The 12,690-nt window shown below is 41.4% G+C and overlaps 1 protein-coding gene across 2 annotated transcripts in view; it reads left to right on the forward strand.

The window, feature by feature from the left end:
• ZNFX1 (zinc finger NFX1-type containing 1) overlaps positions 1-12,690 on the forward strand; it is a 28,199-nt gene that overhangs the window by 10,559 nt on the left and 4,950 nt on the right. For both annotated transcript variants that reach the window (XM_084887082.1, XM_084887083.1), the window contains exons 4-11: positions 1,323-1,454; positions 3,220-3,368; positions 4,172-4,321; positions 5,728-5,842; positions 7,274-7,527; positions 9,207-9,346; positions 10,895-11,049; positions 11,429-11,574. In XM_084887082.1, coding sequence (XP_084743208.1) covers positions 1,323-1,454; positions 3,220-3,368; positions 4,172-4,321; positions 5,728-5,842; positions 7,274-7,527; positions 9,207-9,346; positions 10,895-11,049; positions 11,429-11,574 — 1,241 coding nt within the window. The remainder of the gene's footprint in view (positions 1-1,322; positions 1,455-3,219; positions 3,369-4,171; positions 4,322-5,727; positions 5,843-7,273; positions 7,528-9,206; positions 9,347-10,894; positions 11,050-11,428; positions 11,575-12,690) is intronic.

The following is a 12,690-nucleotide window of genomic DNA, read 5'->3' on the forward strand; positions in this document are numbered from 1 at the left end:
AGAGAGAGTTGGAGGGAAGGTAGAGAGACAAAGAAACGTAGACGGGAGAAACATTGGTTGGTTGCCTCTCACATATGCCTCTACTGGAGCTGGGGAACCTGTAACCCATGGCCTTTACTGGGAATCGAACCCTCATATCACTGAGCAGCTGGCAAGGTCTATATGTTTTCTTGATAACAGGTGTTTCTCATTTCCCACATTTATGATTTTACATTTGGTTGTATGATTATCTTTCTCTTCTACAGCAGGTTTCAAGGATCTGGGAAAATAATAACCATGGCTGTTGTGCTCTATTTTATTTTTTTGCACCTAATTCAATGCCTGCCACTGTTAGGCATTCAGTACATATTATTAGGATGGGTTGCGGGGAGGAAGAAAAAAATTGTTACTTATGCTATACGGAAATCTTTGATTTTCTTGTATCTCTTCCTCCTCTGAGTTTTTTGAGGACAGTGGCTGCTTTCTCAGCTTGACACTATGTAAAAATTTAGCTGTTTGTAGAGTTAATTAATTAATTATTGGACATTTGCTGATAAACCCATAACCATAACTCCATTGTTGATTTCTGGTTTTCCCTGCTATTATAAAGGCAAATCCATTGTCGTATATTAAAATCATTTCTAAATAATTTGCTGCATGAGATTGGAAACAAATTATATGTCCATCAATAGGGGGAACTGGCTAAAAATAACCTTGCAGCTGTGAAAAACAAAAAGAGGGAGGATTCCTTTTATGTATTGATAGAGAACTACGTCCAAGATTAAATGAAAGATGTAGAACAATGAAAATAGTCTGCTACTATTTGTATTAAAAAGAAAAAAGGGGCCAAAACCGGTTTGGCTCAGTGGTAGAGCGTCGGCCTGGGACTGAAAGGTCCTGGGTTCGATTCCGGTCAAGGGCATGTACCTTGGTTGCAGGCACATCCCCGGTAGGGGGTGTGCAAGAGGCAGCTGGTTGATGTTTCTCGCTCATTGATGTTTCTAGCTCTCTATCTCTCTCCCTTCCTCTCTGTAAAAAATCAATAAAATATATATATTTTTAAAAATAAGAAGAAGGGGGGAGGCTGGAAAATAACTATATTCATATTTGTTTATGTATGCATTGAATGACAAGAAACTGGTAACATTGGTTGCTTTTAGAAGGAAGTGGGTAGCTGGGGGACTGAAGATTGAGAGATCTTTTTATAATATGCTCATTTGTGCTTCTTGAATTTTAAGCCATCTTACTGTATTACCTTAAATAAATAATATTAACTTTTTTTAAATTTACTACTTTTAGTAAGTCTTCAAGTGTTCTAATTTTCTTTTTTTCTTATTTTCTAGGCAAAACCTATGTGGGTCTAAAAATTGTTCAGGCCCTTCTTACCAATGAGACTGTTTGGCAAATTACCCACCAGAAGTTTCCCATCTTGGTTGTGTGTTACACTAATCATGCTTTGGATCAGTTTTTGGAAGGTAATGTCTATGCAAAATTGGTCTCTATCAAAACATTTATCGTTGAACCATTAGCAACTTCAGTAGCTTTCTATTGCTCTTTGAATAAAGTCCACAGAACTATTACCTATAAGGCTGTATCATCTGCTCCAGCCTGACTCTGAATCTCATCTCCTACCTCTTCCCATTGTCTTCAGTACCTTGAATCCTTCAGCTTCTTCCTCGATCCATTTTGTTCCCCTTGCTTAGAATGCATTTTTTTTCTCTTTACCTCTCTCTCCATCTTGACCCCATCCAGCCTAGATGGCTCAAACTCTTATTCATTCTTCAGGTTTCACCTTAAATCTCTCTTCAGGTGCACTTTAATTTTGCCCAAGCCAAGGTTAAATCTCCTTTTGTATTTTTTCCTTCAGAGATTTAGCACATACCTAACCATGTATTTTTTATGTGGCTCTACCCTAGACTATAAACATCATGAAGGCTGGTCCTGTTTCTTCCTAGATTCACAGATCCTGGCACATTCTAGGCATTGAAAAAATACTAGCTGCATTAATGAATGAATAACTATGTTTTTCCTTTTGTTTAGAATATTATTTTCTTTGCAAGCAACACTCTGTGGCAGATGATGGATACTGTCTGACACAATTTCAGCTTGCTGTAGCAACAAAGTCTAACCTATTCCGGTGCTCTCCTCTATGAGATGAGCCGTTATATAGACTTAAAGTCTAACCTATTCCGGTGCTCACCTCTATGAGATGAGCCGTTATATAGACTGTAAAAAGAAAAAAAGAAAAAAGAGAGAAAAGAGAATATTATTTTCTGAATTCTCCTGTATCTGCTGTCCGCCTAGATTAAATTTTCCTTATTCTTTTATTTTTATGTTTTTATTTCAGAGAGGAAAGGAGAGGGAGAGAAAGATAGAAACATCAATGATGAGAGAGTCATTGATCGGCTGCCTCCTGCATGCCCCACACTGGAGATTGAGCCCACAACTCAGGCATGTGCCCTGACCAGGAATCCAACTGTGACCTCCTGGTTCACAGGTCAATCAATGTTCAACCACTGAGCCACACCAGCCAGGAAAATCTTCCTTATTCTTGGATTCTCAGTTTAAATATTAGATCATCAAAAATTAGATCCCTACCTCATCCAAACTAGGTAAGGTCCCCTGTTATATATGTATACATCATGTATTTATAGTAATTACCATATTTTCACTATAGTGATAAATTGTTTAATGTGTATATTGTCTCCCAGAATGTAAGACATGATAACAAATTGGAAATAGAGTCTGTGTTTTCACTGCTATATATATCTTCAGAACCTAACATATGTCTGGTGCATAGTAAGCAAGCAGTAAATATACAGAGAGTGAATTATAGATAATATTTACTAAGAGCTTACTTTATGCCAGTCCCTACATAGGAGCTATAAAAATATTCTCTAGTTTATACAGACTAGCCTTATAAGGAAAGTTATTACTGTTTTCAAATCACAGATGAAGAAACTGAGGCTCAAGTTACGTAGCAATAAGTTGTGGAGCCAATAAGTTGAGTTCTCAATTGTCTGATTCTAAAGCCTGTGCTCTTAAGCACCACACTGTACTGCTATGCAGGTCATATCATCTCTGGGACCTTCTTGCTCATTAATGGGGTAGATTTCCTGTAAGCACCAGTTTGTTCCCTAATAGACCAGCTGACACAACACCCCAAACACATACCTTTCTCATCAGTGAGAATCCAGCATAATTTCTCTCAACTCTACTGTGCTTCACCTTTCTTCACAGGTATCTACAAGTGTCAAAAGCCCAGCATCGTGCGGGTAGGTGGAAGGAGCAGCAGTGACCTCTTGAAGCAATTTACGCTGAGGGAACTGAGGAACAAGCGGGAATTCCGGCGAAATCTCCCCATGCACCTCCGGAGGGCCTACATGAATGTAAGTCCCAGTGTGGATATTAGAGATAGCTCAAAGGGGAACTAAGCAAGCATTGGCTTTCTGGGTAGACAGTCCAAGGCAGATAGATGCTCCACAAAGATATGAAGGACCCAACTTTATTCCAGCATTACATTCTGCTAATCTTGTGGTGTGACCTTTGGCCTTATAGTCTGAAGTGCAGAAAGGGCAAAAAAGAAAATGCTGCCCCCTCCCAACTCCTGCCAGGACCTCAGGCTGATTGCCCCAAACTACCCACAGCACTTCTACTTATAGTCTACTAACCATCTTCTAGCTGATCAACCATGTCCCAACTAAAACTCTGAGTTTTTACTGAGGGGAAAGAGAAGTCTCTATCACAGTATTCTTGGCCTATATTTCTTTTTTTCTTTTTTTAAATATATTTTTATTGATTTTTTACAGAGAGAAAGAGAGAGAGATAAAGAGTTAGAAACATCGATGAGAGAGAATCATCGATCAGCTGCCTCTTGCACACCCCCTAATGGGGATGTGCCCACAACCAAGGCACATGCCCCCGATCGGAATTGAACCTGGGACCCTTGATTCCGCAGACCGATGCTCTATCCGCTGAGCCAAACCGGTTTTGGCTATTTTAGACAATTTAGATATTAAACCTTTTGTTTTAAGACCACAGTAATGTGCTTTGGGAAATTGGTTTGTTGACTGACGTATTTATTTATTCTCCCTTCTTGCTGTTCCTATCTTAACTTTGTTTTTCCTCAAGGCAGGGACTGAGATTGGGGGATGATGCTTCCTTTTCATTTCTTTACCACTGTTCTTGGCAGATCATGACACAAATGAAGGAGTCAGAACAAGAGCTGCATGTAGGGTCCCGGACTCTGGAGTGCACCATGCGTGGCGTTCTACGGGAACAGTACCTGGAGAAGTACATTTCCTCCCAGCACTGGAAAAGCCTGATAAGTGGACCAATACAGGTAGGGGTCATCTTGGGGAGTACAAGCATCTGTCTTGACTCAGTACTTGGAAGGAGCCTTCAGCAGAAGCAGCAGTCAAAAGCATTAGCTGTTTGATAATCTGATGCTGCCATGTTAGAAGTTTCGTTTCATGAGGAAAGACAGCTGAGTATACTAATCAAGAACAAGACTGTGGAGCTAGCGTTCTGGGTTGGAATCCTGGTTTTGCTCTGAGCAAGTTACTTGATTTTTCTGTGCCTATTTCTTCATTTATAAAGTGGGGGTAATAATATCAAATTAACCATATGAAATTGCCATTTTGTATATTTGACTTGCAAAAATGGAGTTTCTTACAGGATTTTTTTTTTGGATAAACAAGTTAATACTTGTAAACTTCTTAATGAGTGCTATAAATTCTTGTTAAATGAAATATCATAACAAGACAACCTAGCATGTACAGAAAGCCTGGAGTCAACAGACTTAAGTCACACAGACTGATCATATGACTGGGTCTCAGTCAAGGATAATAATAATGCCTGCCTTGAAAAAATATTATGAGAAGTAACTAACATAATCTCTGTAAAGTGGCCAGGAGTCTAGTGAAATGGCACATCTATTATTAATGGGTTGGTGAATTTCAGGGTTACAAACCCAAAAGCCTAAAGGGGGTCCATTAAGTACTAAAAATGACTGAAGCAGGTTAGATGTGAGACTTGGGAAAATGGACTATGGAAAACTGGAAAAGGGGCAGCAGCAACCCATTGCCAGCTCATTTATTGCCATTTAGGAATGCAACCTCATTGCTGCCATAGCTCCTGATTTTATCAAGAGAGGCAGGAATTTTTTTTTTATTTTATTTTTTTTTTTTTAATGAGGGTTTATTCCAGAATTGCTGGCAATATGGGAAAGCAGCAGGTCATCCACAAAAATCTGCTCCGCAGCCCCCCATAAGCCAGCTGCTTATTATATAGGATAAGTCAGGGATTACATGGGGAAATAGGGATTATAGGAATGGGAAAGTAGGCAATGTGGGGTGGGACTCCATTGTTTGGGCAACAAGGTTGTTAATTTTTCCATAATAATAGGCAGTTCTTCAATGAGAATAGACCAAATTCTAAAGTTGACTTCCAGGTCCAAGATTGACTCCCAGGTCCTGGGGACATACAACCCCCTGCTAGGTCAGAATATCCTTTCTTTTGCCACAGCATGGATCGACCTGGAGAATATTATGCTAAGGGAAATAAATAAGCCATTCTAGAGGCAGGAAATTCTTACTTTCAAAATTCTATGCAAGTCATATTAAATAATACAGTTGCCAATTTGCAGCCACTGAATTTTAAGAAAATTACTTTTAATTTATCAAGGAGAATTTTCCTTCACACTGGTTGTCATAGAATTCTCATGATTGATAATTCTTCCTTCCTCAGGATAGTGAATGGGTCTGCTTCCAAAGCTGGAAGCATTCCATGATGCTGGAGTGGCTGGGTCTGGGTGTCGTTTCTTTCACCCAAAGTGTTGCTCCAGCGGGACCTGAAAATATAGGTAAGAAGTGCGTGTCTGCCTAGAATCACATTGTAAGGTGGAATATGGTAAAGACCAGAAGAGCAGAACTTAAAAATAATACCTAGGATATATAAAGAGCTTTAATCAATTAGAAAAGAGAAATAATAGCTTAGTAGGAAAATAGATAAAACACTTTTAACACACACATCACAAAATATGAAATCCTAATAGTAAACATATGAGAGTTGCTCATTAGAAACTAGAGAAGCTAAAACCACAATGAAGTACTATTATGCCACCAGATTGGCAAAAATTTAAAAGTTGTATATAACCCCACACTGATAAGGTGAAGCAGTGGGAGCTCTGCTATACTGCTAGTGCAGATAGTAGTCAGCACACCACTTTATGATAATGGGGGGGGGGAAAGAACTCAAGTGTCTGTCCACATTTATACAATAGATGCCGTTGATCAACTATAGTCTGTTCAGATAGTGAAATACTATACAGTAGTGAAAAGGAATTAGCGAATATATGGCAACATATGAATCTAAACATGCTGAATGAAAAAGGCAAAGGAAAAGATACAATATGATTGCAGTTAATGCTCAAAAAAGTCAAGACTAACAATATGTTATAGAGGTATGTATATATACATTAAATGGGGTGGGGCAAAAGTATGTTTACAGTTGTGAGTACACAAAACAGTTTATTCCTGTATTATTAATTATTGTATTTCTATATGAACAACTGTAAATCCACCTTTGCCCTTTCCTGTATGTGGCAGATTTTTCTTGTTGTTAACCCTCACCTAAGGATATGTTTTTCATTGATTGTCAGAGAGACTAGAAGGGATATAGGGAAGGGGATAGAGAGAGAGAAAAATTGATATGGTTGCCTCTTACACATGCCTCACTGCGGGATGGGGTGCAAACCCACAATCCAGGTGGTGCCCTTGACTGGGAATCGAATCTGTGGCTCTTTGGTGTGCAAGTTGATACTCTAACCATTGAGCAAAATCAGCCAGGGCTAAAGATATCGTTTAAAGGGGAAAACGAGTATTACAAAATTTAACAGCCCTGACTGGTTTGGTTCAGTGGATAGAGCATCAGCCTGCTGACTGAAGGGTCCTGATTCAATTCTGGTCAAGGGCACATACCTGGGTTTCAGGCTCATTCCCCATTAGGGGGTGTGGAGTAGGCAGCCAATCAAGGATTCTCATCATTGGTTTTTATCTCCCTCTCCCTTCCTCTTTGAAATCAATAAAAATATTCTTTTAAAAATTTTAACAAAAAAATATGTAAGGAAACCTAAGTGTTCATCTCCTCTCATTCCTCCCAGGGTCCTCCCTAGAGGTAACCACTTAAATTGCTTTGAGAATGTCTTCATCCATCTAAGCTCTTGTCGGTGCCCTCTTTCATCCTTTGGCTTCAAGAGGTCTTCATCCTTGTCCTGCCTGTTTTTCTCTCTTAGCCCAGGCAGAAGGGGAGGAGGAGGAGGAGGAAGAAGGAGAAGAGGAGGGTTCTCTGATTGAGATTGCAGAGGAGGCTGACCTGATTCAAGCAGACCGGGTGATTGAGGAGGAAGAGGTTGTGAGACCCCGGCGGCGGAAGAAAGAAGAGAATGGGGCAGTCCAGGAATTGGCCAAATTGCTTCTGGCCACACGGATAGAAAACAGTGGCCCTGGGACAGCAGCTGGGCAGGAGCAACCCGCAGAAGAGTGGGAGGTAAACTCACTTCCCTTAAAGTCTTAACAATGGGAAATGGGAGTTCAATTATTACTGCCTGGCAGGTGGGGGTTCGACTCTGCTGAAAGAGGCCTGAGAACATCTGCTCTGATCAGAAAGGCAGCCCCTTCTTTTCACCCACGTTTATTACAGTGTATTCCTCTCATCATCACAATTAGCTAAATTTACCCCTTTTACAACCATACCCAAGCAAATCTAATTCCCAAGAATATAAAGATGTTGGCCCTTCAGAGGGGTCCTGGCAAGAAATACCAACTTAAACAGGAAGCAGGTAGTCAGGTGCTTCCCTTGAACTTACAGAAAAATGCAGCACATATGGGTCAGATCAAATATGTACGGTCTTAGTGCTCGAGGCTTCTATGGGTGTTATCTTCTACAAACTAGAAACTATAAACAAGTCTGAACATGCATTAAGATTTTAGAGGGCTTAAGTAAAATGGAATGAAACAAGCCATACCGGGATAGAATTCTTCACCCTGGAATTTGATATTTCTCTTAAAGCCAGAATAGTGTGAATACTCAGAAGCCCACATGTGGACTTTCCCTCTGTTCCTTCCTTTGGTAGAACACAGTGGTCCTCAAAATTTAGCATGCATTACTATGATAATAGAGGACTGGATATTCAAAATAACATTTTCTGAAATCCACTGTTGATTTAAAGGACTTTCAGGGGTAACTTTGGATGGAATTTACATTGGTCTGATGGCTTTGAACCTGATCGCTTAGTTCAGTTCAACATCACTATATATGATGGGTGGATTCATCATCCCAATAGTTTGAAATGTGGATCGGGCATCTCTCTGCCATGTGGCCTCAGGAGTTTGGTTTTGAAGTGGGATAAGGTCCATAATGTGACATTTGTCTCACATGCCAGAGTCACATCCATGGAACAGCACTTCCTCCTAAATGGTGCCTTTAGCACACTTCTTATTTTTTTTTCTTTCATATTTTATTGATTTTTTTACAGAGAGGATGGGAAAGGGATAGAGAGTTAGAACCATCAATGAGAGAAACATCGATCAGCTGCCTCCTGCACACTCCCCACTGGGGATGTGCCTGCAACCAAGGTACATGCCCTTGACGGGAATCGAACCTGGGACCCTTGAGTCCACAGGCCAATGCTCTATCCACTGAGCCAAACCAATCAGGGCGTACCCCACTTCTTAAAGGCACTATCATGATATGTACAGGAGACACTGTATAGTACTTAGCAAGAAAGACTCATCTCCACTACTTTCATGACACAAGTTTTAGGAATGAGAAACAAACTGGTCAAAAGACGATCAGTGAAACTGGTGCCAGCACTATTCTAAGTGCTTTCCATGTATTACTCCTTTAGTCAATCCAACAACCCTGTGACGAGGTACTATTCTGTTCCCATGTTATAGAAGCAATGCTGAGGCTCATAAAGGTTCAGTAACTTACTTTAAGTCCAGCAACTAATAAGAGGTAGGTGGGGCTTTGAATCTAGGCACATCGGTCCCAGTGTCTTCATTTTGCCACTCTGCAATGGAATATCTGTTGAGAGAGTGAGACATTTAAAGAAATTCGTCAGAAGTGGCAGCCTCTTTTTTTTATGCGCTGTGACCCACACCCATGGCTTGGAATAGGGCCACCTCTGCTGAGATGGTGACTCTGGCTGGTATTGATGTCTATAGACCCAGCGTAGCCAGAAAAAGAAAATGAAGAAGAAAATGAAACATGAACTTCGCAAACTAAACACCATGACTGAGGCTGAGGCCAGTGAAATCCAGGACGTTTGGCAGCTGGACCTGAATTCTCGCTGGCAGCTTTATAGGTACTGTGCCCACTCCTACCTCCCCGGCCAGCCCAGGCGATTTCCCCAGGAAGTTCCTTTTCTGTCCTAGAGTGTAACGCCCCAGACCTTCGGCAATGTTAACTAATGACAGATTGAGCCGCCCCACTGAGCCGAATGCTGGAGATGCAGCCATGAGACAGAAGACACTTGGCCCTATCTCCTCATGGAGTTTAGAGTCTATCCAAGGATTCAAACTAGTTAATTCCACACAAAAAAAGTTACAAATGGGCACTAAGCACTTAAGGAAGAAAAGATCTAGGGGTGCTAATAATATCATGTGACATCTAGGCTGGTCTTAGGTTTTCAGGAAAATGACATTGGAGGCAAGATCTAAAAGAGGAGTAGGTATAAGGCCAATAGGGAAGTGGGAACAGGTGATATTTTAGGGACTTCATGGATAAAGGTCTTGAGAAGGGAGGGAACATCTGTTTGAGAAATTGAAAAAGACAGCCAGTATGGCTGTGGCTTAGAGAAAGAAATGGAAAGTCAAGTCAAAGAGGTGGGCAGAGGCCTGACAATGCATACCTCATAGGGCTAAGGTGAGGAGCAAGACTTTTATTTGAAGAGTATTGAAAATCCATTGAAATATTTTTTTTTTCTTTTTAAAATATATTTTATTGATATTTTACAAAGAGGAAGGGAGAGGGATAGAGAGTTAGAAACATTGATGAGAGAGAAACATCAATCAGCTGCCTCCTGCACACCCCCTACTAGGGATGTGCCCACAACCAAGGTACATGCCCTTGACCAGAATCAAACCTGAAATCCTTCAGTACAAAGGCCGATGCCTTATCCACTGAGCCAAATCAGGGCGATTTTTTAAAATTTTTTAGTTACTAACCCTTACTTGATATTTTTCCATTGGGGTGTGTGTGTGTGTGTGTGTGAGTGTGTGTTGTTTTTAGAAAGAGTGGAAGGAAGAGGAGAAAAACATCAGTGTGATAGAGACACATCAATTGGTTGCCTCCCGCTTGTACCTCAACCGGGGCCAGGAATGAGCCTGCAGCCAAGACACATGCCCTTGACCGGGGCTGAATCCAGGATCCTTCCTGCTATATCCACTGAGCCAAACTGGCTTGGGCCCCATTGAAAGATTTTACAGCAGAGTAGTGACATGATCTGTTTTACTTGTAAAAGAAGACTAGAGAATTGGGAAGGGGAGAAGACTCAGCTAGGAATGGAGTAGAAAGAATTTGGAGAAATAATTCTTGAAACTTTTGAAGTCCCTCACTCTATTCCCAGTATTTAACCTCTGTTCTTTATCCCACCTCCTTCTTTAGTTCCTAACTACTTAAATACACATCTCTACACATATTTTTGTTGGGCATTTTAGACGCTTGGGTCCATGCACATCTGGGTCTCTCCTTTCTCTCTTTGGCCTACCTGGGTCTCTCCTTTCTTTGGCCTACCTGTGTAGGCTCCTCAGTGGTCTAGGTTCCACTTCAAACACAGGGCACACTAAAGGGAGTTATTCCACCTTCTCAAAGAATATGCAGTTCCCTCTACCTAGTTCTTCACATTCTTCAGGCTGTGGCTACAGAAGTATCAGGCTGACACCCGTCGAAAGATCCTCAACTATGAGCACCACTACCGCACATCAGCAGAGAGAATGGCTGAGCTGAGACTCCAGGAAGACCTGCACATTCTGAAAGATGCCCAGGTCATAGGAATGACAACCACAGGTAAGAGAACTTGAGGAAATTTACCTGCTCCAGCCATTCCCTCCTGGTGCCAAGCTCCTATCAGATTATCTACAGCAGATAAAGGAAGCTTCTCTAGTAGGTTAGGGAAAATACCATGAAAAGCTATGGAAAGCAAGCAAGCTGCATTTAAGGAACTGTGGGTGAAATTCGCCTACTTGCTCCTCTTGCATTTAGAATCCCAGCAATGACGAACATGGGTTTAATGCTCTGGTGACCATCCAGCAGCACTTTTCTCATACAGTAGTCACCACAGCCCTAGATGAATGTAAGGGCCCAGTTTTCACGGACCCAGAAACCCACTGGCCTGGTGGGTCCAGTACATCATCTCAGAGGACACTTTTTTTTCTCTTGAACTGAGGTGCTGCCAAATATCGCCAGATTCTGCAGAAGGTAGAGCCACGGATTGTCATTGTGGAAGAGGCTGCTGAAGTCCTTGAGGCCCACACCATTGCCACATTGAGCAAAGCTTGCCAGCACCTCATTCTGATTGGGGACCACCAACAGGTAGGGCAGTGGAATCAATCAGGAAGACACCATGGCCTCTGCTTTGCCAGGTTTCAAGCCTCTTAATGACTTTCTGTGATTCTTGTTCCCCTTCTCATGTTCAATCTAAGAGTAGGTACTGTTAAATTTGTGGTATATTCTAGAGAAAGCATCCCATCCATTTCATCTGTTCCCTCTGCTTTTTATTAATCATGGCTTGTTTGTTTGTTTGTTTGTGTCTTTTTTTACTGATTCAGAGAGGAAGGAAGAAGGAGAGAGAGAAATAGAAACATCGATGATGAGAATCATTGTTTAGCTGCCTCTTGCATGCCCCACACTGGGGATCTAGCCCGAAATCCAGGCATGTGCCCTTGACCAGAACTGAACCTGGGACCCTTCAGTCCGCAGGCTGATGCTCTATCCACTGAGCCAAACCGGCTAGGGCAGTCATCATAGCCTTTTAAGTGGACTATTATAATATCATATTTCCTGTCCCCTGCTTCCATTTTTGCCAACCTCTAACCCATTATTAAAGCTGCTGTGAATTTTTTTTTTTAAAGTAAATCAGATTATGCCACTCCCAGCTTAAAACTCTCCCGTGGTTTCTCATTACATTTAACCCTTTGCACTCCGCTGTCCCCTCTCAGAGGACATCGGAATTCTAGCATATCACTCGGATGTCCCCTCTCAGGGGACATTGCAGTTTATTAGTGATTACGGGGAATTCAGTTATTTCAACGCACATTTCCGCCGCAAAGTAGCGTTGAGTAGCTGGTAGCCAATGTCCAGAATGGTTCGGAGTGCAAAGGGTTAATATAAAAATCAAGCTTCTTAAAGTGGCCTACAGCCTAACCGGTTTGGTTCAGTGGATAGAGCATTGGCCTGTGGACTAAAAGGTCCCAGGTTCGATTCTAGTCAAGGGCATATAGTACCTTGGTTGTGGGCACATGCCCAGTATGGGGTGTGCAGGAGGCAGCTGATAGATGTTTCTCTCTCATTGATGTTTTTAAACTCTCTATTCCTCTCTCTTAGTCTCTGAAAAAAATCAGTAAAATATTTTGAAAAAATAAAAAAAAATTAAGTGGCCTACAGTATTCTGAGGGGTCATCCTGCTTCTCTGAATTCACTGCATACCAC

Source organism: Pipistrellus hanaki, assembly GCF_964339955.1.
Source record: "Pipistrellus hanaki genome assembly, chromosome: 6".
NCBI lineage: Eukaryota > Metazoa > Chordata > Mammalia > Chiroptera > Vespertilionidae > Pipistrellus > Pipistrellus hanaki.